Source organism: Beauveria bassiana (assembly GCF_000280675.1).
Source record: "Beauveria bassiana ARSEF 2860 unplaced genomic scaffold BBA_S00016, whole genome shotgun sequence".
In the NCBI taxonomy this organism is placed as follows: Eukaryota; Fungi; Ascomycota; class Sordariomycetes; order Hypocreales; family Cordycipitaceae; genus Beauveria; species Beauveria bassiana.
Genome location: NW_007930851.1, coordinates 2,056 through 26,629, shown reverse-complemented (window position 1 = coordinate 26,629; position 24,574 = coordinate 2,056). Strand labels below are relative to the sequence as shown.

General features: G+C 51.0%; 8 protein-coding genes across 8 annotated transcripts; 3 read left to right on the top strand and 5 right to left on the bottom strand.

Moving 5' to 3' along the window:
- Nucleotides 1-1,482: 1,482 nt before the first annotated feature.
- BBA_05810 (uncharacterized protein) lies at nucleotides 1,483-3,367 on the top strand (the record flags this gene model as incomplete). The annotated part of the gene is made up of 2 exons (XM_008600907.1): nucleotides 1,483-1,520; nucleotides 1,582-3,367. The coding sequence occupies 2 exons, from the start codon at nucleotides 1,483-1,485 to the stop codon at nucleotides 3,365-3,367; spliced, it is 1,824 nt and encodes a 607-aa protein (XP_008599129.1).
- Nucleotides 3,368-3,455: 88 nt separating this feature from the next.
- On the bottom strand, nucleotides 3,456-5,188 carry BBA_05809 (MFS allantoate transporter, putative; the record flags this gene model as incomplete). The annotated part of the gene is made up of 5 exons (XM_008600906.1): nucleotides 3,456-4,058; nucleotides 4,112-4,375; nucleotides 4,429-4,684; nucleotides 4,786-5,004; nucleotides 5,055-5,188. 5 exons carry the CDS (start codon nucleotides 5,186-5,188, stop codon nucleotides 3,456-3,458), a joined length of 1,476 nt encoding a protein of 491 aa, XP_008599128.1.
- Nucleotides 5,189-6,913: 1,725 nt separating this feature from the next.
- BBA_05808 (cell wall protein) lies at nucleotides 6,914-7,717 on the bottom strand (the record flags this gene model as incomplete). The annotated part of the gene is made up of 1 exon (XM_008600905.1): nucleotides 6,914-7,717. The coding sequence occupies one exon, from the start codon at nucleotides 7,715-7,717 to the stop codon at nucleotides 6,914-6,916; it is 804 nt and encodes a 267-aa protein (XP_008599127.1).
- A 6,093-nt stretch (nucleotides 7,718-13,810) lies between these two features.
- Nucleotides 13,811-14,985, top strand: BBA_05807 (uncharacterized protein; the record flags this gene model as incomplete). The annotated part of the gene is made up of 2 exons (XM_008600904.1): nucleotides 13,811-14,142; nucleotides 14,220-14,985. 2 exons carry the CDS (start codon nucleotides 13,811-13,813, stop codon nucleotides 14,983-14,985), a joined length of 1,098 nt encoding a protein of 365 aa, XP_008599126.1.
- Nucleotides 14,986-15,263: 278 nt separating this feature from the next.
- On the bottom strand, nucleotides 15,264-16,148 carry BBA_05806 (uncharacterized protein; the record flags this gene model as incomplete). The annotated part of the gene is made up of 1 exon (XM_008600903.1): nucleotides 15,264-16,148. One exon carries the CDS (start codon nucleotides 16,146-16,148, stop codon nucleotides 15,264-15,266), a length of 885 nt encoding a protein of 294 aa, XP_008599125.1.
- Nucleotides 16,149-17,385: 1,237 nt separating this feature from the next.
- Nucleotides 17,386-19,089, top strand: BBA_05805 (NLI interacting factor-like phosphatase; the record flags this gene model as incomplete). Its single annotated transcript, XM_008600902.1, has 2 exons — nucleotides 17,386-18,396; nucleotides 18,457-19,089. 2 exons carry the CDS (start codon nucleotides 17,386-17,388, stop codon nucleotides 19,087-19,089), a joined length of 1,644 nt encoding a protein of 547 aa, XP_008599124.1.
- A 173-nt stretch (nucleotides 19,090-19,262) lies between these two features.
- On the bottom strand, nucleotides 19,263-20,823 carry BBA_05804 (uncharacterized protein; the record flags this gene model as incomplete). The annotated part of the gene is made up of 7 exons (XM_008600901.1): nucleotides 19,263-19,315; nucleotides 19,430-19,507; nucleotides 19,607-19,695; nucleotides 19,735-19,923; nucleotides 19,978-20,439; nucleotides 20,500-20,631; nucleotides 20,702-20,823. 7 exons carry the CDS (start codon nucleotides 20,821-20,823, stop codon nucleotides 19,263-19,265), a joined length of 1,125 nt encoding a protein of 374 aa, XP_008599123.1.
- Nucleotides 20,824-21,817: 994 nt separating this feature from the next.
- On the bottom strand, nucleotides 21,818-23,578 carry BBA_05803 (polarized growth protein (Boi2), putative; the record flags this gene model as incomplete). Its single annotated transcript, XM_008600900.1, has 1 exon — nucleotides 21,818-23,578. The coding sequence occupies one exon, from the start codon at nucleotides 23,576-23,578 to the stop codon at nucleotides 21,818-21,820; it is 1,761 nt and encodes a 586-aa protein (XP_008599122.1).
- Between the last annotated feature and the right edge of the window lie 996 nt (nucleotides 23,579-24,574).

Below are 24,574 nucleotides of genomic sequence, written 5' to 3'. Positions count from 1 at the left end.
ACGCCGAGAACTGCGGGCAGGAGGCGTTTTCTTCCCGGCCGTCGGCATTACCCTCCAACCCATTGTCGATCGGAAACTATCCACAATACTGGTTGTGACGCGTGAGAGATGATCCATCGCGGGGGAAGAGGGGGCCACATTCATGCGCCTCAAAGGCCGTCACTGGCACACGACCGTTGGTCTAAGACGGGCTCACTCTCACGATGTCAACAGCGCCGGAAGACTTATTCAAAAATTAATGGTGGGCCGTCACGGATAGACCAATCTTGTTTCGGATTGTATTAGCGGACAACACAGGTGACTGGTGAGCCAGAAGCAAGCAAGCACGCACAGACGAAAGCTTGGCTCATGTTTCTGGTGGCTGTCGCTATCTCCACAAGGCCTACAACCCTAGCCACGAGGCAGTGTGGCAAGTGTGGGTGGTGAGAATCTGGAGAATTACGATGTCCCCCCTCCACACTTTGTTCGACTCGTGCGAACAACTTCCTTAGGAGCAAGGTGCGGTATTGTGAGCTAAGAGTCCCATCTTGACACTGTTGCGAGCGCGAGTGCAAGACTATGCGGAATCGCGAGTGCCGTCCGCGGTGGCGTCACTATTTTCAGCTATTCATTTACTGAGCCGCCACTACTACACGCGACGGACATATTGGTACAGCGATCCACCGAAGAGTTGCATATGTTTGGCTCCCCCAGCCATGGGTGGCTACAGCCACCGTTTATGGGGCAAGTCTGGTCTCGATATTGTTTCTGCTGTAACTTGTTGAAGCGAATGACATGCATTGGCTGAGTACGTGTTCCAGGATGCCACCCCTATCGCGTGCTCATCATATGATCGTTGCCTGACAATGCGCAATCCTTTGTCCAAGACCGTCTCGAGTAGCTTGGAGGTGCGGCAACTAGCCCTTGGCCGGCATCCCACCAAGCGCCTTGTGCAGCCCCTCGTTAGATCACTCGGTGGCCTCTGCGGCACGGTGCTAGCCGGGCCCGGCAAACATCGTTTTGAGGGGTTTTCAGGTTCCCCGGCTCGCCTGTTTATTATAGTTGGCCAATGAACCTCAACTCCATCTCTGGCTTTGCCGTGGCTTTTTGGTGGCGCCGAGCGTTCCTCAGCCGCTGGTTGGTAGTCGTCTGTACTGCGTAATTGTCCGTACTGGGTCTCATCCACAGCCTAGGCCGCTGATGACACGGGCCTGCTTCCACTTCGACTGTGGAGTGTAAAGGAGAGATGGCTTGTTTGAAAGCTGAATGGCCTTTTGTTTGCCAAAAGCCCAGCTTGTGGTTCCTTGGGGTCTCTGAATCTTTCACTTTACAAAATCGAAAACAGAGCTCTGAGTCTATTCCTCTCGAGCTCTGAAGCCGGCTTACACGGTGAACGCTCGTCCGGATCCAAATTTATTCAGCATCGAATCTCGCCGCAACACTGCTCGCGTGAACTGGAGCTTTGTTAGCTGCAAGTTCCAAGTAGACATATCGACAGTAGATATGGACCTCCCCGCATCTGCGGAAAAGGACCACATAAGGTGCGCGTTCCCCGTCCATGCGACCGCAGGCCGCCTTTACGAAATACTGACTCCATTTTAGACATGGGCTTTCACTATTGAGCATCGATGACTTCGATTTCGACTGGTATGGCACTGAAATTAACGGCACGCTGCTTCAAAGAGGCCCCAGTATTAGAAGCACGCCACTGCGAGATAGCATTGGCTCAGTCCCTTCTCCCATTAGCAGTACAGGAGCAGCTTCTTGGTCAACTGATGGCTACATTCCATCTGCGACTTCTGCGACTTCTCATCCGAACGCCTCGCACGGTCAGCTCCGGTCGAGCGCCCCGAGGGATCAGCGGCCCTCGATGAGCCGATCACTGCGCAACGCTTCCGCTGTCAACATGTCTCTTTATCCTGCACCTACAAAGCCTCTTCCTCCGATTCCACCAACTAGGCCTAACACACAACAAAATTCTTCTGTCGACACCAACAGCCTATCGTCTATCAGCACCAGCTACTCGTCACCCTCAAATCGTCATGTAATTTCTTCCGAGCCAGTCTACCTCGGCCCAAGCGCAACCGCCTCATCCGGTTCCTCGCTGGCGAGAAGCACGGAAGAATATCGTCGATTTCCGGACCGAACGCAGCCTTCTGTACAGCGGCCTTTCAGTCAACGATCAGTTCCGAAATCATTGACTCTTCACTTCTCCAAGGAAATTGTGTCGGACGACAAAAAGGTCAACAACACCGTGCACTATCTCGACATATCACCAAATGCAACCATTCTCGCAAGCAAACATGGGAACAACTTGGTCAAGGTGTGGTCCGTGGCCAGTGGTGAGCTACAAAATTCCATCAAATTCTCATCCTACACGGAAGCGAGGTCCCGTTCTAGGGACTACATGATTCGCAGTCACGCCATTCTTTCGGAAACATCCACTTTGATTGCGATCGCTACTCGTTTTGGCCGCTCTATTGAGATATACGATTGGGCGAGAAAAAAGTCTATTCAAACTATTGGGGACGCCGATCGGTGGACTGCCGGGCGCTTTGAAATCTTTGACGGGGGAGGGTGCCCGCTGGCAGTATATCGGGCTGACTTGTCGACAATCGATGTTTACCGAGCGTCGCCAGAGAGAAGGAAGCCACTTCGCAAGCACCAGTCTATCGACGTATCCAAATCAGGGCTTCCATTTACGCCCGTACTCCCCGAGTTGGCAATTTCAGCAACCAGTCCACTGGTGGTTGCCGCCGCGGGACCAAGACCTCCGATTGCTGGCCATCCCCCGCCGAAGAGGGAGACACTTCTCGTCGCATGGGAAACCTCGCACGGCAATGAAGCTACCTCGAATAAGCCCTATCGAGTCGCGAGGCCTTGGCAGCATGAAGAGCTTGATACCGCGATCCCAATTGACCTTGTCACTTATGGTAGCGCCGTCGTCTCAATTTGGATACCCGCCAGCTTCCGCGCCGTGCCCGTTCCGGCAACGCGCAAAGGTTCAGGGTACAACCTGACGCCCTCCAAGGTGACACTACGCTGGGTGCTTGTCTGGGATCTATCCGCAAACTCGACTCGAACTTTTTCCATTCCAAATTGCACTTCTTGTATATCTCCCGACTGTCGACTAGTGGCCTACTGCAATGCATCGGGTTCTGCAATGGGCGCCAGAGGCTCGCTTGTCATTGTCGACGTGATTACGGGGGAAGAAGCTTGGTGCTGGCCTGACAAGAATGCAATCAACGTACAAAGTGGAGCTGCGTCTGGATTTGCACAATTTGATGCTTTGGGTAGCGTCACGGAACTTTCGTTTTCGGTCGATGGTCGTTTTCTAATCGTGGGAGATGGTCAAGGGCACATGTGTGTGTATGACGTACGGGGATGATATCAAGGTGGGAGATTTTTTATGAGGTGCGCTTGCTTTTATTGTATTCATTGTGTTTACCATATATCCTGGCGTTTACGCACACGTTTTAATAGACATATCTGAACTCTGCAATCTCCTTGTCTGTCAAGTCAGCCTGGTTAATGGCCTCAACGTCGACTAGCTTTACCGTATTCCCCGCTGCCTTGTCCCGACGACGGTTCTCCCATACGAGGTAGTACCGAAGCATGACGGACAGAAGTATGCCACCTGCGTAGCATACCAACATGGCTAGAAAGCCAGAGGTGTAACTTGGCGACTCTCTCGCAAAGAAGAGTTGTGGGCCTATAATGTTTCCAACACAGTATGCGATGAAGATCATTGAATTCATCGTCATCTTCTTTGTGAAGCCTCCAGTGTTGCTGGTGATCATTGAAACATTGAGTGGAAAGGCGCAAGCGTACCCGAACAAGAAGCAAACTCCGATGAAACGAGACCACTTTTGAGCCGGGTCAAGAACACGAATCATGATGGCGCCAGCCAGCGACAGTGAGAATCCCCATGCTATCCAAAGGGTTCGAGTATTGCGCAGATATGTACTTCCAGCTGTCGCAATAATAACAAAAACAGCCTGGAAAGCAAATGTTAAACTGTTGAGAAGCAATGTCGAAAATGTGCTAAACCCCATGCCTTTGATGACAATGGGACCAAACTACATGATATGTTGGCGCAAGTTGTGTTATGGAGGAAGGGACCTGGACTTACGCTTGCAACACCGCCATTCGGAATGTTGTAGCAGAGCTGAATTCCAACGAGAAGCCACAACTTTGTATCAGCGAACGCCTCACGCACTTGCGCCCACTTGATCTGATTGTTCTTGATGCCAGTCATGTTGTCCTGCACTCGTATGATGGCTTTTTCGCGGTCTTCCTTGCTCAAGAAGAATGCTTTGGTGGGCACATCGGGCAGGGCAATGAACATTGCGATGCCCCATGCAATTGTAGCAGCGCCAAAAATTGCGAAAATGGCCTAAAATGCAGAGTCAGAGAGGCCAAGTACTGATAAAAAAGCATCAGGGTTACCTTCCACGATGGGATGCTGTGTACATGACCGATTCCATAGCCCACTAACCCGCCAATCATTCCTGCGAATGGGCTTCCGAGAAACCATGCTGCCTGTCGAAGAGGTTGTTCAGATCGCTTATACCACATGGAGATGAGTACACCTAATCCCGGCGCAACGGCGGCTTCCGTGACGCCAAGGAAAAAACGGTTCGCGAGAAGACCAGCGCTGTTGAAGCAGAGCGGTGTCAAAATGAGAACGCAGCCCCAGAAAAAGCTAAAAAAAAAGAGAAAAGAAAAAGAAATGTCAGCAAAAGAAAACTGTACATCAAATATATGTGTGCTTCTGCTCATCAACAAGCGCTAAACTCGACATACATTGACGCCGCAATGGTCTTTCCAGTAGGTAGGCGAACCATGAGAGCCGCGGCTGGATATGATGCGATGAGATACCCAAAGTAGTAAACACTATTTGCCCAAGAGTATGCGCTCCCGGAAATACCAAGGTCTTCACGTATACCCAAGATTGCTGTCAGGCTCAATGCGGACTTGTCGAGGAACTGGAACATGTAGCACATGGCCATGATTGGAAGAAGACTAAATACAACATATCAGTAATCATACCAAGTGCAGCTTTCTCGGCGTACCAAATATCAATTTTGCGTAGCAGTCTTTTGTCTTCCTCGGGAAACAGCATGGTGCTCGGACTGACGATCTTTGTGGAGCCAGACATTTCAACCACACTTTCATCTCTAGGAGAGCTTTCGCTTTTTTCCGTCATGGCTCCCTTCAATCCAGATATAAGCAGTGGGACTTGATAGATGGGGAATCGACAGCCGCGTTTGTAGAATAAGCTGTCCCGCGTATCTAGATGGCGGAGGGTGTAGACTGTTCCCAGGCGGTTAGAAAGGGCCTTGACGTATCGAGTATCCAATCTACCGACTAGACTAATCCGACTAACTAATCTCTTAGCAACTTTTTTCAGAAGATCTCGGATAATAAAAACCTTATCGCGGGTGGTCCCGCTTACCCGACTTGGTGGAAATGTCCCGGCCCGAAATCGGATGGGTGCGGGGACCAGCGCCTGATTTATTTCCACGAGGCGATGCGCAAATCGATACACTTGGAAATGTAGAGCCGAAAAGAAATGAATCAAGGCACGCCACTGAGTGCTTTTCAATAAGACGATAGCTTGTTTCGAAGTGAGGGCCTGAACAATGTGAAAGAGAAAAAATATATGCTCGCGAGAAGAACCTGAGGTATCACGAACAGGACAACCGAAACCCAGGATCTACATCTTGACCGCGCCCGAGGAAATAAGCAAATAAGCAATTACCGCCACTCGGAGATCCGCTGTGGTATACATATTATGAAGCCCGGGCACTCTATTACGCTGCGGACTGCGCTAGATGTCTCACCCGGACGACGAGGTCGTTGCGAGCGCACACGCACAATCATGGTGCTAGCACATCGGTGCTGCCTGCGTAGCGGATATATATATATTGACCAAATATGGAGAGGCTTGCTCAGCAGCCAGTTTACCAGGTTTACTGAGAACTTCACATGATCAAAGGGTCGCGGTGGCACGGCTGGCCGCTGAAATCTCAGGCTCAAAAGTAAGCACGATGCTGCGGGCACCGACTCTGCAAGCGCCTCCATAACAGAAAAGATCGACACGGTATCGAAGACATTTTCTGTGCTCTATTTTGATGTTACTTACTGGGCTCCGCACTCGATAATCTTTCTACCAAGGCACAAAGGATTTACTCTCGAGTGAGTGACGAACATTGATTGACGCTGTTGCAGCGCAGTCTGACATGGCTATTCCCAATTTATCTTGACGCGTTGCTATTATGGCGGTGGCTTTTCCTTCTACTCATGTTTTCTATACTTTTTAACAATTTTTCTTCTTTTATTTCTTTCTGATTCAAATATATCTATGGCTTCAAAACTTGTTTATTTTTTTACTTGGCGTCTTCGCTACCCCCCCCCCCCCCCCTACCTTTGGAGCACCAGAATCCTTGTATTATAGGGGTATACGTCAAGGAATTACCAGTAGAACAATGCTGCATATACGAGCACATAGCTCAAGCCAGAGCTACCAGCACGTAGCTGTCCATTTGAACGCAACGTCGTAAAAGACACCACCCTATAATGAATGATACAATCGTTAGCTGCAATACAATGTGACATGCAGCGCATTGTAGCTACTTTATTCACTCTACAATAGGACGACAATTCACATGGTTAAGGAACACAGAGTTCAAGTTTAAAACATCTCCCATTACTATCTAAGCCAACCGATATTAAAAGTCTCCATTGCAATCAACATTAAAGCTTTCAGCCAAGATTTGTTCATCGAGCCCATGCATCGATGTAGAATTCGCTCGTGAAACAGAAGCTTGGGTACTATACAATTTTTCCCCCAAGATGCTCCAAAGAGCAAGCCAAGAAAAATCCCATCACAGCCATTTCATCGCGTCGCTTCCCCAGAAGAGAAAGTCACTTACAGAGCAAGGACAGCGGCAACGGCGGCGAGAACACCGGCAGGGGCGTAGAAAGCAGCAGCAGCAGTGGGGATGGTGACCTGGGAGCTGGTGGGGGTAACACCGCCAGTGCCGGTAACAGAGCTGGCGCATGAGGTTGTGACAGACTCAGGCTTGGTGTGAGTGGCAGTAGCGCTGCCACTGCCGGTCTTGGTGGCGCTGCCAGTCTGGGTGGCGCTGCCGGTGCCGGTAGCGGTAGCAGTGCCGGAGGAACCGGCGCCGGTGGAGGAAGAACCGCTGCTGCCGGAGTTCTTGCAGTCCTTGTAGGAATCCTCGGCCTTCTCGAGGACGGTGGTCAGCTGGCCAGCGAGCTCCTCAGCGATGGAGCGGGCGTTCTCGGGGACCTTCTCAGTGACAGCCTTGATCAGGGCCTGGGAGTTCTCGGTGATGGCAGCGATCTGGTCCTGGACAGTCTTGCACTCGCCGGCCTTCTCGACCTGGGACTTCTTGGACTCAAGAGCCTCGGTGAGGCCGCTGCCAGTCTTGGCGAGATCCTGGACACCGCTGCCGAGCTCGACAGCGTCGGAAGCAGTCAGGTCGGGGCCACCCTCGACCTTGGTCTTGCCCGCCTTGAGGTCGGAGACGAGCTGGTCGGCGGCCTTGACGAGATCGGACTTGTCACCGTTGTAGGAATCGACAGCCGACTTGACGTTCTTAATGTCCGTGTTGACGGTGCTAATGACACCCTTGACGACGGTAGCATCACGGGGGGCAACAGCAGCCACGGCACTGGAGGCGAGAGTGAGAGCAACAGCGAACTTCATGTTGACGGTTTGTTGAAAGACTGGGTCTTGAAAATGAAGAATTGCAAGAAACGAGTGTTGTATAGACACTAAGCGAAGGTGAGTGATGGGGATGAGGAGAGAAGAAACAGAGCGGAAGATGAAGGAGAGGGCCAATGATTATATAGGAGAGAAGCCAGACCTTTTAGTCTGGCAAGCCTACGAGTGGTGGCATGCGAGAACGGGCGATGGAGGGGGGTGTGCTGGACAATGCACAAGCCCCTTCTCCTAGGCTGGACACAATGGCCTCTCTTTTTTTGACTATTCCAAGCCCGGACAAACCCAATATTTGTCCTCTGGTACCTTGAATAGGGAGGTAGAGGGTGTGTGGCCTGTGAAAGAGCTTATTACCGAGGCTGCCTATACAATCAGTCGATATAAAAGACGGTTTGGAGCATGAGAGTGGACCAAATCTTGCCAGTATGGACAGCCACAACAGGCCAGTAATCCAGGTTGCCAGGTTGCCAGGTCAGGTTTCTCGTAAATATTATGTACATGGACATTGTATAGTGCGTGCGGTTGCCAGCCATCACGAGTGAGCCAGAGTGGCGATAGCTGCAGGACCAACTCTGCACATCCCATGTACATGTACATGTACATGTAGACACCGAGCCATGGAGGCAAAAGACGCAACTAGCGTGCATTTGCGGGCTCGGAGATCTATCAGAGTGCGTGGACAAGTGCGTGTGGAGAGAGAGCTAGTTCAGCTATTTTCCCTCTCTGATGCGGACGCCGGGCCATTGGCTTGACGCCACGGTTCGGCCCAGGATGGTTTCAGCGGCCATGTGGAGGCAACAAAGGTTCCCGGCCAAACAAGGCTCTGAAGCTCTTGTTGGGGAAACGAATCGGGGCTGCAAGAGTCATTGACTGGTGGGTTGGTTCAGCGCGCACCATGTGCTCATACATCATGCCCAATAGAAAGTAAAGTTTCCGTCACTCGCTTGACAGCTTTTCAAGCGGGTTTGCTATGAGTCGGCGAGGCAATCGCGTGCCGTTTTCAATCCCAGTATTTACTTGCAGAATGGCATCATGTATGATAACCACATCAAGCTGCCCCAGCTATTCTCCGCAAAAGCTGTCGCTGTCTGTCTGGGGGAAGGCCCGGCCCATCTCCACGCTGCCCCTTGCACTCGGATGGCCTTTCTCATTTCCCCCCGCATAAGAGATTCTGCTAGCGTAGTTTTGCCTTGAGAGCTGCATGAGACGATTGCTATAACAATAAACATGTATTATAATATAATGTGTTCAAAGCATGTGCGGTGAAAAGGAGTGTCGGAGACGGCAATCATGGTTCAATGAGCAAGCATGGTTGCCGCGGCCTGGCAAAGCAGCCCAATCGAGCCTTTTTTACATGCTCGATGCAGCCACTGGGCACTTGATTAGCAGGCACCAGAGCAGAGCTAAAGAGTAGGCCCGAGCTAAAAACAGAGCAACGAGCTAAGAGAGTGATGGTGTATTCGTACTGATGGGCACGAAGGAGGCAGGTCACTTGAGAGAATAATAGCGCTGGATGAGGTGTGGGCTTGTTCATACAAGACGTATTCAGAAAAAAGACTTTGACAAGTTGAGTCTCCACCTGCGCGATACGGACTGCTCGTTTGATTCTTCTGTCTTTGCCGCACCTGCAGCTCGATCGGATTGAGACACAGCTCCGGGGAGTGGGCTTCCGGTACAGCCAACCACTGCCTGTGTCGCTCAGAGAGAGTGTCCACCTCAACTCGTCATTGGCGAATAGGATTTTCTGCGAGGAGAGAGTCTGGAGGTGCAAAGTACCAAGTAGATATGACCGTCTTCCATTGTCGAGTCTGGGTGAGACCGCACAAGCATGCGGGCACGGGATTTCTGACCATTTCACAGGACAATCAGAAAACAGCACAGTCCCAGCACAATACGGCGTGCTCACTGACTCGCGATCTGGTATTGCGTTGGCGTGGCAGAAATAGCAAAACTGAAAAGGTCCTGCCTGGCTGGACTATTATTAAGAGAATAACTTCCTCTCAAGCTATCGAGCGTAGGCCCTAGGGAGTTATCCACTTGGGCTCAAGGACTCTCCCAATGCGGACAGGTTTGCGACCGAGGAGGCTTGGAGAAGGTTCGGCCAAAGATTTGAATGCACTTGTTCTTTCCCGTCTCGCCCTCCACTCCTCCCGGCTTTGTCAACGGTCATACGGCTGTGGCCGCAGATGTGGGTAAAGTAGGTCGGCCCCTTGCGAAGACGTAGAGCAATTTTGCATCGCCTATTACTAAGTAATAAGCCGGACTTTGCTCATATTTACTATTCGAAATTCGAATGGAAACTGTGAGAGTACATCAAAAGTCGACTGTACTATTTACCTGGTTGTAGGCATACGCTGATCTACAAAGTATTGTCATTTTTTGCTAGGTCATGACGAGCATTCAAGTGAGATCGCCCAGTCGCAGGTACTTAATTTTATTATTTGAAGCCTGCAGACCTTACGAGGTATCCGCTAGAGTGCACCAAAATCAAGCTGCTAGTGGCCGCTGTCGCTCTTCCATCATTGGTTAAACAACAAGTAGTTAGTGAGAAGGGTGGTGTGGGTAGGCAGGAGCAAGGGTGGAAGGCAGGTTATAGCAAGGTTAGGTATCCAAGTATGCTAAATACAACGCGACTGGGGCTTCCATGGCAGCAAAGCATTTCAGGCATTATATTATAATAAACTAATTAATTCACTTGAGTGGATGGCTCATTTCCTTTACAGATGGACCGAGTAACTTTGCCGCCGTGATACTGTCCAATAACACGAGCTTTCTACTGGTACTTTTACAGGTAAATAGCCCTTGCCCATGGACAAAGCCCTATTTTTTTTGTTTTTTTTTGTTTTTTTTTTACCCCGCTCAAAAGATCGCGTTGGGTCATGCCCTGGGTTGCGTAAAAAAGGCACGCTGATTGATAATTCGTTACTTGATCACTCTTCTCCTTGGTCATAGAAAGTAAATACACATTCTGCAGCGGGTCCAAATCGCTCAATACTTGGCAGCATCGTTGATGGCCTGTTGGAGAAGAGCATGGAACTATCCCAATGCAACCAACTCTCAAGAGGTAACTGTACCTGACCATCCCAAGGTTGCTAGTTACGCCACCCGTGAGCCACATACAAATTGATTCATTGATCCGTGTGGCCAAAATCCCACACGGGCGTGTAGCCTGATTAGTTGTGGCGCCGCGGGGAAAAAAAAAAAACTAGGTGACGCATCAACGAAAATTTTTACACTAATTTACTTTGTACAGATACTCAGGGGCGCAAGACGACTTGTTCTCGGCCGTGCAAATCCGGACGATTCTCCCGCTCTGTGGAGTGTGTCCAGTGTCCGCCTTCAGCCGACCGAGCAAGCCATCCGAACTCTGCGAAACGTCTTGAAAGAAACAAAGGAGACATTGCTGGGGAATATCCACTTGCTAAGTCCGGTCCAATCATCCAAAGTTGCTGACCTGCATTGGAACTACAACGGCCAATTGTGTGGAGATTAAATGTCACTTCATTTTTTTTGGAGGGTTGCCAATCTTACTGGGTTGCGGGGAAGTGAGACTGTGGCAACAATGCTGGAAATGGCCTACAAGGAAGGCTCTTGTCTTCATTCTGCAGCTCGTGCTCTGCTCAGAATGTTCCAGCCTCACGCCGCGCCCCTTCCGTGATGAAGATCTTTCGTGTATCACAAGGCCGAGGCGAGGCGCATATTGCTAAGCCTGTGCGATCTGCGTCATCCTGTACAGAACGCCACTGTCGAGAGAAATGATGACAGGACGGGGGCATGGGGGATTGAGGGGGTTGATGGCAGCATCTGATCGATAAGGCGTACCCCCTTGATCCCGCCTGCTACTTCATCCAAGATGCTCACGCAAGTCATCGACTGGCATAAAATCACATGATTTGCAGCATAACTCGAAGCAAGATATCTGCATGAAAAGCAGCCACCATTCAATTTCCTCTGCATGCTCCTGCGTACCATTTTCGTTACCGACTTTGCCGGGCATAGATGCCTGCGAACTTGGTCTAGAACAAACACTATTGCCAGATACAGTGCAATGCACGGCCTCTCAACTCCGACTATCAATCTGTATTGAGCTCGTCCGAAGCTGTTCCTGAAATTGATGCGGGTAAACTCCTGGCTTTTCGGGCTAGTCACAATGGGCAAGTACCGAGGAGCATTCTGTCTACGACTCCTTACTCTGACAGCACGTAATCTCTGAAATGCCCCGAAGCTGCAGCCCTTGCATAAACGCTACTCCAGAGCAGCCAAAACGGGGCGACTGTGCACAGAAGAGAGGCTAGTTCTGTATCAACCTCAACTATCCGTCTCCCCTTTTCGGGAGACTTTGCCCGGTTTGCCAAACAAATGTTGCGCGAGGCTCGGCACTACTTCATTCAATATTGAATCCTACCACATGCTCCGGAGAACTAATACGCCCGCCCCCCTTGCTGCCTGGATTGACCAAGATCCTGCGAGGCCAGCCACAAGCCGCCCGCCGCGTGCAGCCCCCTTCGTGTTGCAGCTGGCTTGGGGGAGATGAGGACCTAAGAATAGCTATGGATTACTTCTACTAGCCAACCAATGTGCTAATCACTTAGAGCCTCCGCCAGTTAAAGCCCAGGAACCGCTTTTGTCTTCAGCTGTGGCGTGCTCGCTCTGGAGCAGAGCCAAAAGAAGAAGTCGGCGGGATACCTATGTTGTTCCACTTCGGCTTATGCAAGGGACCAGCATCAATTTCTGAGTCTTGATATTTCCTCTGCTCTACTCCGTATTGGAGCTTTTGTATATTGAGAACATGAGTCAGCTCAAGTTCGTGAAGGAAATAGAGTCGAGTTTCGCTTCGGCAAGCTGAGTCTCCGCGCGCTGTTTCGTGCGATATCAATGAGACCCGTTGCAAGTTTCTGAATGCCTCTGAAGTCTTTCTTTTGAATGAAAGCTGGCTTGTAGAGGTACAGAGTGCGTAGACAAGATTTTACTGTAGAACCCGACGTACAGCTAAGACAACGTAGCTATCTAAGTATCCGCCCGTCTCAAAGACGAGGCATTTGGGTAAACTCATTGATATCGAGTGTTGCTTCGTAGAAGTAATTGAACTTTACAATTCGATTAATTTGTCTTGTCAGGTATGCGGATGATGTATCGACTATATATTCCTCCGGAGGTGAGACCAAGGATCTGTGTGTCTCGGTAAGACATCTGCACACGTTCTAACTTGGTGAGATGGCGAAATTCAAACAAAACTTTAAGGTGGCCTTGATATCACGGAAACGAGTCAATCACGTAAGAATCACTCATGTATGTCATTGGTTTGTGACTCCAGTGTGTGTCGATTTTGCTCATTGTGAAGCCACGGTCGTGCGAGCAGCTAGCCGCCACATCCGTCTTCAACTGGTCGACTTTGCTTCCCAGGTATGGGCTATTCGATGGCATTAATGCACTTTGTGTCAAATTATTCCTAAACTTACTCACACAGACTTCTTTTGTCCTTTTATCGTCCTTGATGATTGATCTTTTCTGAACTGGCGTTTCACAGGGTAGCTCAGCTGATGACTCAGTGTCTTGATCAGCATAACGATCCTCATCCTCTTCCTCACTTGTCGCCGTGTAACAACCTCGAAATATTTGTTATCGAAGATTCAGTTCGACGGTCTGCACCTCATTTATGGTGGCATTGCTTTTTCTCCCTCGCAAGAGCAATCCTTCGTCGCAGTGACCAGAATTGAATTAGTCGTTCACCACCAACAAATCAGATTAACACAAAGCCTCAATAACCATTCTTGTACACAGTCGCAATATTCGCCTCGAGTCATTAAATACCATTAAATCGTCCAAATGTTGTTTTAAACAGCTGCCTGTCGCCAGCATTCTAACATTCCCACGTGATGGCCTTCGACGTCAGCCCCTCTCTTGTCTGTCCCGCCAAGCTTGGCTGGCGGCAGGCTGCCACTTTAAGCTCTCTTTCTCTCCCTCTAATAATCGAAACAGCATCATAATTTCAAACGAACCTCGGAAGAATATACGTAAAAAAAAAAAAAAAAGACATATTGAAGGGGGAGCGACGCAATACCTCGCCGCAGAGCCACCATGGCCGAGCCTCTCCCCGCCGCGTTCAAGATACCCGAAATCAGTCGATTCATCAACCGCGCCAATCAGCTCCGTGCGGTCAAGCCCGCCATTGCCTACTGGTGCGAGTACCACGCCGTCAACCAGATTGTCGGCAAGAGCCTGCACACGACCGACGACGAATGCTTCAACTTTACGCGGACGCTGATTGAGCGCCTCGAGGCGACCAAGGCCGAGCGCGCCGACGATGATGCCATCACCGACAACACTGCGGGGCAAGCATACGTGGAGATGTTTGCCCAGGAGACGTTTGACCGCGCAGAGAGAACCATGCGCGCCAACAGGGTAACCAGGTAAGGAATAAGTCGCTGCGCTTTGCGATGAGGTGCTCTCGTACAGGGGAAGCTGATTTTGCGCAACTTTTGGCAAGGCAAACCGCCGACACGTTCGACGCCGCCGCCACCTTTTTCGACCTTACCCGGGAATGGGGCACTCCAGAGCCAGAAACGCTGCAAAAGATCAAATTCGCAAAGTGGAACGCCGCGCGCATCCTCAAGGCCATTCGTCAAGGCGATGATCCCAACGAGTCCAACCCCAAGGCCCCCGAGCCCGAACCTGAAGATCCAGCCGAGGTCGAGCTCGACCCCGCGACGCACGACGCATCGACAAGTATGCAGCCATCGGCGCGGCAAGCCTCTGTAGAAGATGCGCCAGATGAAGGTGATCTCTTGCCCTCGGTCCCTCACACGATGGCGACCGCTACGGACGCTGGTGGCTTCCCACCAGCCGCACCAGCCGTGACGACACCCGAGCCTCCTTTTGTTCCACCCCCAAGCAACCTGTCACCACCCTCCTCGAGGCCGCAAGTGCCTCCTCAGCCCTCGCCACAGATACCGACCAAGATCACCACCGAGAATATACCCTCACCTGAGCCTCTACCGACGCAGCCAAGAGAGGCAGCTACGCCAATGGTTCCTCCGCCGGTAGCCTCCGCACCAGCTCCCATCCCGTCCCCGGCTCCAGCTCCTGCCGCGGCCCCAGCCGCGGCATACGCGACGACGACTAATATACACCACAAGGATCTCAACCAAGCTCAGAAGCACGCGAAATGGGCTATTTCAGCCTTGAATTTTGATGACGTGCCCACCGCAGTGAAAGAGCTGCGGAATGCGCTGGCCATGTTGGGTGCTCAGTAGCTGGATAGACATCGTGTACAAATTCTACAAATCACAACCTTACGGACGACGGATGCTGGAGTGAAATGAGTTTGATCATCAAATGTTCTAGCCAATGAGTAGTAATATAGGTATATAATTGAGTAACGTTTTCGTTTGATCAAGTCATGTGCGCCGTCATGGTCCTGCTCCATTTCCATGGGTCAGGTACTCGAATAATTCGTCGTAAGTTCATCATGAGTTGTATGCTGCATGGTGCTATTCCAAAGAAAAAGCTGCAGCAGTGCAATGATAATGATCTATGCAGCAGCAACAAAGCCTTGCGCCGTGAACCCGGTAATAGGGATGCTGTCAAGGTATCGGTTGGGGACGCCATTTTTCGTAGGTGGCTCCGGATCCTCGGGTGCACCAAACCATCCACGATCAGGGCCCCAGGTGATAGCTTTGCCTGACTCGGTGGCAACGCTGAAAAGGGAGCGCATCATAGGGCCCCTCTTCTGTACGCTTTCGTAGGCGTCGAATTCTATGGTGCGAACTGCCGGCAGACCTTTCAGGGTGCTTGCCAAAAGTTCGCGGCTGAATTCCTCGTAAAAGCCGTCTGCGCGGCGAAATTCATTAAAAATATTGTCGCTCGGGTCAACCTGCACATAGACTGCCAGAGTATGGACGTGGATGCAGTCTTGTAGTCCCAGGGCAGCATTGACGACCCAACCCGCAGGCGGTGCACTCCAGCCTGGTCCAAGTCGCATCTCAATTCTGGTGAGACACCGTCGCTGTCTAGCGGAAAGACGGGCCAGAAGAGGCTTCTTGGTCTTGTAGTACCGGCCGGGCGTCGTGGGGAAGAGTCGGAACGTTCGCGTGCTATAGAAGAAATGCGTCGCTTCGTTGCTGATAAGCCTGCACGTCCTCATCAGGCCGAGATTCTTGTGAATTCGTTTGTGGTTCTCTCGAGACAAGTCAAGAACCTCAGTGATGTCGGCAAAGAAATATTCATAGATTTTGATCCGCAGTTCCGACGGCAGTAACAGAAAGGGAAATACCTTCTCCGGTGGCTTTGGCTTCTTCTTCTGAAATGGACGGAACGGTGTATCAAGCGTCAATGAAGCGATGGAGGCCGTCATATGTTGAGTCTCTGTGACAGCGAGTGATGCCTCCCGGTTTGCCTTCCCGGACTCTGCCGACATCGGCAACTGTAACGTTTGGCTACTCTTTTGCGCCGTAGAGCCGCGCCTCGCCGTTTTTCGAGGCATTATGAGCGGTCGATTTGAAGACCGACTGCAGAGAGCGCGTATACCAGCCTTTCGGTGGCGTGGGATCGTATCGGTGAGCAAAAAGAACGAGTGGCAAATCTGCAATCTCCGTGGCGGATGGTAGGAGTTTCGAATCGTAGAGACTTCGTGGCCGGAGGCCGATAAGAAAGCGCCCTGAAGATTTTTCGTTGAAATCGAGACGGTAGTGCTTGATCAGCAGGAAATGGCTTTGGAAATAGAGCGCTGCGCAGAGGGTGGTGCCATGGCGATATCGCGAAGGAGGATCATCTAGAACCACCCTCTAAAATGCGATACGAGCGACCATTGCGTCGAGCCGGAGGAATAGCGATAGGGGTGGGAGCACTGTGGTAAGAGCGCAGTTGTCAGCGCTCAAGAAATTCAAAAGAGCGAAGTTTAAAAATGCGGTCTGCTATGAACTGGAGAGGATGTCTCGTGCCGTTGGTGTGAGGGGAGGGCTTGGAGTCGGTGACAGAGCGAGCCTGAGAGGGAACTTTTAGGTGATGGCCCCAGAATTTGAACTAAACCTAGCGTGAGGCGTTGTTTCAGTGCAGAATTCCAAAATACAGGGCGGTTTCCACATAACACAGGGGATCACGGGCCGCTGCAAGTACCTTAGGTACCTAGGTACCCAGCACGCCTACCTAATACAGCCAGTGCTAGATAGGCGCACAGATCCGTCAACTCATGGCACTGATGTAGGCGTTTTGTGATATATCACTATTCAATATGGTTTTTCTTTACGAAAGGGTATCACTCAAGAAGTGCCATTATCTACTCATATAGTAGAAAGCTGCACTTGCGCAGCACGCAGTTGTGCTGAGCTCGCTGTCCGGATCTCGGTCAAACAGAATTTCCGGGCGCCCTTTCGCTGTGTCGGCCATCACCTGTCAGGCTGTCATGCTGTCATGCTGTACCTAGTGGCACCACTGTGTTCCACTGGATGAGGTCAGCTGGGAAATTTTTGGTGGGCAAGGAGAGAGGCCGACAAAGCTTCCACGCATGTCCCGAGTTTTTATCTGTACGGTCCGTACAGTCCATCAAGACACAAGCGACTTCCTCAGGACAGCTGGTTTTGAGGCACAACAGAGTATCTTGCTTCAAGTCTCGCTGTCGCGCCGCGCCGCAATTGATTCGAACCACGCCTCTCAACATGCTGTCACGGCTCGTCCTGGCGCCCCGTGTGGGCATGGCCAGTCTGGCCCGACAAGCCGCCGTTCCCAGCGTGCGCACCCGTGCAGCCATCAATGGGCCCTCGGCGCTCCTCGCCAGAGCCTACTCGCAAGAGAACAACAACAAGAACAGAGCCTCGCATCCCAAAAAGGACGCTGCACCAGGCGCAAATAAGGGCCCTGCCGCCAGCGAGGAAGCTTCTTCATCGCAGAAGTCGGCTGAGGCTTCATCGTCGCAGCAGCAACCCAAGGATGCTTCTTCTGCAAAGGCCGAGTCGTCAGCTGATTCCGCCAAGGAGCCCGAGCAAATACCTTTCCACAAGCTCCCCGATCTGACGCAAGGCATCCCCTCAACCTTTGCGCAGGAAATGGCCGAAAAGGCTGGTAAAAGGCCCTCGTCGTATCTTCAGACGATCGAAGAAGAAGAGAGCTCCACCTCCCGCGAAAGACGCGACCCTTACGATTCGTACGAGTCAACGCATCAGCTCAATCGCCGAAAATATACACGAGTCGCGCTGGCTCTGGCCGCCATCGGTGGTGTCGGCACTTTGGTCTACATGGGTCGCAATTGGGAAGACTCGGTTGATATTCAACGGCATCCTGATGCGCCTAACGGCTGGGGTGTCGGTCTATGGTGGGACAGAGTCAAGGCTCGCACGACCGAGTCCGTCACATACTACCAAGAGCCAGCCTTTGACAAGCTGCTACCAGACCCTCAGCCATACTTTGCGCGCCCATACACGCTGTGCTTGAGCTTGGACGAGCTCCTTGTTCATAGCGAATGGTCTCGCGAGTATGGCTGGCGAGTCGCCAAACGCCCCGGCCTCGACTACTTCCTCCTCTACCTATCCCAGTACTATGAGCTGGTTCTCTTCACCACAGCCTCCAGCGTCATGGCCGAAAACGTCCTGCAGAAGCTAGACCCTCACCATATTGTCATGTGGAGACTATACCGCGAAGCTACCAAGTTTGAGGACGGTGAAATCGTCAAGGTACGTCTCGAAATCGCACAATTACTTCATATTGCAGTACACTAACACAACGTCATCTAGGATCTCTCCTACCTTAATCGCGACTTGTCCAAGGTCATCATGATCGACACAGATGCGAAACTCGTGCGCAAACAACCCGAAAACGCCATCATCCTCCCTCCCTGGAAGGGCAACTCTTCCGACCGCGGCCTCATCAACCTGATTCCCTTCCTCGAGTACATTCATACCATGGAATACGATGACGTCCGCCGCGTCATCAAGTCCTTTGAAGGCAAGGACATAGCCGAAGAGTTTGCGCGCCGCGAGGCCCTCATGCGCCGCGAGTTTGAGAAGCGCAACAAGTCGGAGCGCAAGCCCAAGGTCTCTGGCATGGCCGCCCTCGGCAACATGGTCGGCCTCAAGCCCGGAAACATGAGCATGATGCAGCCTGAGGGCGAGCAGAGCGCCAGCGAGGCCTTTGCCCAGGGCAAGATGCTCCAGGACATTGCGCGCGAGCGCGGCCAGCGCAACTACGAATTCATGGCGCAGAATATCCGCGAAAACGGCGAGAAGTGGCTCCAGGAGGAAAAGGAAATGATGGAAAAGGCCCAGCAAGAGGCCATGAGCAACATGATGGGCTCCTTTGGCGGCTGGTTCGGTGTTGGCAAACCCGCCGATGGCGCCGCCGCCACCGGTTCCGACGCCAAGAAATAAGAAAAACAAACAATCATCTCCCTACTCTCTTTATCCATCGGCGGTTCGCGACATTGTGAGAGAACGCATCGTGTCGTGCGTTTGCACCATTGCAACAACTTCCCATGACAAAATTCGCTACTATCGCGGCCACGGCCGAATGAAGCTCTGGCGCTGCTTTATTTGTAATTTTATTAGGACCACAAATCATACATGACACCATCTAGAAAGAAAAGGAGCGAGCTGGCTGGGGCGCAACAGCAGCAGTGTCTTAGTATTACCCGAGGTTGCATGGGCAGGACGGAACATGTCCTTTATATAGATTCAGCATTTTCCTAAGTTCTTCATGCTCGGCACCTACTGCTGACTAGCCGGAGGACAAGTTGAACACGGCTAGAAAGAAAAACATCCATGTACGAGGTGCATATGTTATTGTATACTACAGGTGTAATAAGAAGTGATTATTCAGGACAACTGTGTAGGGTCGTGCACCCAGACCTTTGACTTCTTTCCCTGACACGCAATTATAGGCATTTACTTTCCATGGACGCGCCTGCTAATTCGTCTACCTCCAATGAGACAACGCTCACAGCCTGGGTCCGTGATGCATTGAAAGTAGCTGTACTACTGTTAGCGTGGAAATATCAATGCAGTTGAATTACATACGCATCGCTTTTCTTGTCATCGATTTTCGAACAGTCACACCAAGCAGCGCAGGAAGGAGTTGGCTTGGCGGATGTAGTGGTGGTCGAATTATGCCCTTTGGTTGTAGCAGGCTCAGGAATGGGATCTGGCAATGGAGGGAATGGGATCCCACAACCAGCACATTCGGGCTGTTTCAGACAGCTTTCAAACCTAGATATAAGGATGAGCAACTATGTGTCGTATTGGTTCGTGGAGTTGACTTACGCATCAGGATCTCCGTATTTCGGCTTGCAATCGCAGTACGACGGGCATGTTGGAGGAACTGTTGGTGTTGGGGATATACTCCCAGTCGTACTTCTGCTTGTTGATGTGACAGTCATTGTCAAGATTGACGTCGCTGTGACTGTGGAGACCTTTGTAGCATCGGGAATAGTAGTTGAGGCTATGGTCTTGTATGAAGGGATCTCTACGGACGTTGTTTTAGCCGTCGTATCCTTTGTAACAGTCAGTGTCAGGGTTGATGTCGCCGTGACTGTTGTGGTGAAGTCTGTGATTGTGAAAGTTGCCAGGGGCACAACGGCAGTCTTGGTAGTTCCACTCATTGTAAGCGTGTAGGTGCCTGGAGCGAGTGTTTCAAGCTCGTAGATTGAAGTCGTCACTGGTACAGTCGTGATGTCGGGCAAAGTGCAAGCAGCACAATTGGGGTTCGAGATACACTGATAATACCTGAATTTTGTGTAAGCGATATGATTAATGGTCAAATCTCACTGCACTGAGGATACATACTCATGACAATTCTTGTCTTCGATTTTAGAGCAATCGCATTCGCCATAGGACACACATGCCGCAGAGCCTGCTTGGGTTTCGCTCGCTTGAAAGGATGGCTGGCAAACGACCTTACTGATGCATTGCGCGTATCTTTGGGATTAAAGTAAAGAACGTGCGTTAGACTTCTTCCTCATCAAGTCTTATCAAATGACGAACTTACCCAGCCTCTGCTTCTGGGTGATCGAGACACCATTCAATGGCGAGTTGAGCAACTTGCATGGACATGACTCCATGACAATATAGCAGGCCAAGTGCCAGGATATTCGGAGTATATCGATGCATAGTAAAGATATAATAGGGAAACGTCTAAGGAATAGGGTGAAAAGTGATGTTTTTGTCGCGAAGCCAACTGCGATGCTTAGGCTGCCGGACATGCAAGATGCGGAATCCTGCTAGTTCTAAATCGCAGGACTTGGGACTTTCGTTGAAGATTTAAATATAAGACGGAGTTGTAGCGGTGCAACGTGCGACCTTGGTTTGCACCTGCAGTTTCTCGTGGGCTGCAGTACGCCTTCCTCGCAAGGACTCGGAAAGGTAGTAGGACAGAGCCGACTATCGGTGTTAGCTCCGTGAACCAGTATGATTCCATCCTCCACAAGCTTTGGAAACACGCACGTGATAGCTCAATGAGAGCAAGCAGGAACAAACGTGGCTCGCGGGAAGCACGGATACATTACCGTGCATGTGCCACTTGACGCGGAAACTGTAGAGACCAGTCGTTCACGCCGCACGACTCTTAATCGAGGGTTTCGCCTACCTAACTTATCAGGATATATGTCTGCTGCAATTTCTGGATGAATTCAATACGTAGACAGTCTCGTTGACCGTTCTCATGGCTTCCATGATACGACACACCCGACCTGTCGTGACATAGCAGTGCAAGACATTCAATATCTAATGTCAATGTACCGAGTGCGACTCACTACAACAACTCTGTATCTTCGTTTTTGCGCAGGTGGCACCAGATGATCTCTCGTGACGTGCAGCGGTTTCCCGATTAAGAGCTGCAAGTAAAAGCTTGGCAGAGGCCGGCAACACATCAAACGTAAACGGAGTTTGCCTGAAATGCCAATACGACGCAAGTGTTTGCCTATTGAGTTTCAAGTACAGCCGACTCGGCGTGTTCGCATGTATCTGCAGATTTTGGGAATCTTCAAGGGCGGGCTTTCGTTTGCTTGTCAGCAGTTCGCCAAATGCTCGTCCGCGGATAAGGTAACGCTGACCTTCTTAATTATGCTATATGCTAAAGTTTGTGTAGCTTCTCTATTCAAAGTCTTTAGCTTGGTTTGAGACTGCTTTTGTCCCGTGCCTTGTCATCGTTTGTGCACTTGCGATGCATTTTGGCCTCTGCCTGTGCCCAAACGGCGAGTACCTGTTTCCGCACCCACTTCTCGATAATCGCATTATAGCCATCAATATCAACACCGGCTGCGCTCATGGTTAGCACTGCCACATAGGAAACGGCACAGGCAATAGTCCCAAAAATCAAAAAGTGAGTCAGCCACCAAAAGTGTTGTGAGCCCAGTGGGCAGTCCACATATTCATGCTCCCACTCCCAAGTGTCAAAGTTGAACCACATGCTCAGCAGACCGGCGTTGCCACCAAAGTCACCCATCATACTGCGCACGGTAATTTCCCGGCGGCCTGGCAGGCCAGAACGCGAAAGAAAGTCCATCATTTTAGCATCTCTCCACCGGACTGTTTCCCAAGACCTCTCAAATGAGTTAGTGCCGTTTGTCTGGTTTATAAAATGGTATGTGTCACAGCCTTCATGGTCATGCCCATTCATTACCATGCCTTTACGTCCCAATCCGTTGGACGGGGCATTCGTGTCTCCGCTAACCCCGAAGATGCCTTCTAGCAAGCCCTTGCTGGCATCACTGCTCAGTAAGTATTGCTCTTTCAACCCGCCGCCATCGGTTTGGCTATGGAAGTCAAAGAACGGAGCATCAACACAGATGCCAGCAGGCTTGTACATTGGAATGTGTGTAAGAATGAGAGTAAAATGCCCATCAAACTCAACGGCAGCTGATGTTCCAATGACAGAGTTGATAAACTTGTACGTCTCGTCCTGCAACGGTACGGATTTGGCGGGCGTGTCCAGGTTCATATCATTTAGGACTACGATCCTGAGTTCGGGGGCTAATCGCTTCGAGTCTGGATTCGTTTCTGCGTTGACGATGGTCGCATTATGCTCAGGATCGCTAACGGGGAGCTCGAATCGCAGTTCGTAATTAGCCTTGCCGAAAACGCGCTCAAATCTCTGGAGGCGCTCCTCAGTCAAGTCTCCAGCATAGCCAATGTCGTGATTGCCGGCGATGTTGATGATGCGCTTCTTCCAGACATCTTCTTCCGGTGAACCATTGAGGAAGCCAGTGAGGTTGTATTCGTGGGCTGGGAAAACGGCCACGTCGTCCGGGACGCGCTCCCCGCCCTTGAATGTCCTGTTCCAAAATCGGCGGCCTCGTCGTTCAAACTCGTCATCCTCGATCCACTGACTCCCAAGGAGGTCACCAAGAACACTGACATGCGTCGGTTTTGTCCACCAATGCAGAGTTTTATAAATGTGGGAAAGGTAGAAGTCGTTGCCGAAAAGGTCAAATACTTTGCGCGCGGATTCGAGAATGTTGGGAATGTCATCGAAGAAGATGTCGACGAGGTCGTGCATGGACCATCGGATGCGCTCTTTGAGGGATTGATGCCATGTTTGAAAAGTCAGCTGCTTGAATAGCAGGGGCACATGCGGCATGAAGCCCGCATAGGCAATGGGAATGGAGGTGTCGCCTTCGAGCTGCGGGTCGCCGAGAGCTAGTAGGCGAAAGGGAGCTTGCTTCGTGGGGATGTTGGCCAGTGACTCTTCATCGGCAAACGGCCAATGAAGCTTTTTGGTTCCTTCAAAGGCCTCGGTAGCATCCCGCGACGGTATTGGGAATGCGCATCGCTCAAAGAAGGGATAAAGATATAGGTAGATTGAGCAAGCCAGTGTCAAAGGCACAAGCAGGCCTAGGCCATTGCGCAGCCTCGACGCGACTAACATGTAACCGGCTGCATGTATAAACAGGCGCAAATGGTCAGCACAGCTGTCCTGTTGAAGAAGCGAAGTGTGTTGGAGGTGAAGGAAAGTCTAAAGCTAGCTGTGAAATAGCTGTGCCAAGGGTAAGGGGCTGGCATGTGAGGGCATCGCCGCTATCGATTTCGATATTTTGGCTTAGTCATGAAGCGCGACCTCGCTCCTCCCACGAAGCGCCAGCACGGCGTACTAAATCTCGATTACGATTCCGTCTACTCTCTGAAGCCTATTGCCTTTCTCTGGATGGCCACCTTTCCATTGTTCGCTGTAGTGATTATCGTGTCTTCGCTGTAGGTACGTATAGATGTAGGTACGTATAGAAAGACTGGGTCTTTGCTCTACTTGGGCCTGGTCGTGCCATGCGTCAATAGAACATACTACGATGCCGATCGCGAGCTGAGCTTACCCTGTACCGCAAATTTAGATTCATCGGCAACCTTTCGTGTGGACATGTGCAGTGCTAGATCTCTGGATGAATAGCGGTAGAACGGTCTGTTAGGTGTCTTAAAAAAGATTCGGCATTTATACCTAGTCAATGACCTTGCGGACACTGGTCTGTGACGTTCTGCTATAGATGTCGGAAATTTCAGTGCATGCAAGCTAGCTAGCACACGTGGCTTGGATGAGATAGACGCAGAATGAGCTACGACAATAAGAAAACCAATGCTGCGTTACGTATAAGCAACCCGCATTGTCTGCAAAGCGGATCGAGTGAGACACAGCAGCGTCCTAATGAATAATACACTCTCCCGAGAAGACCGACCGGCCGGAGCAGATATCCGCCACTGGACTTTTTTCTAGGAGAGGATATCCTGTTGTGGCGAGTGGGCAGTTTGCATAATCGCGTTGATGACGAATGGTGTTGCAATCACAAGAGGAAGGCGGTGTGCAAACGGGTGATTAATGCACCTAGCCGAATCTACACGTAAGCTAAGATTAGTAATTCTAGTTATAGCCTTAACA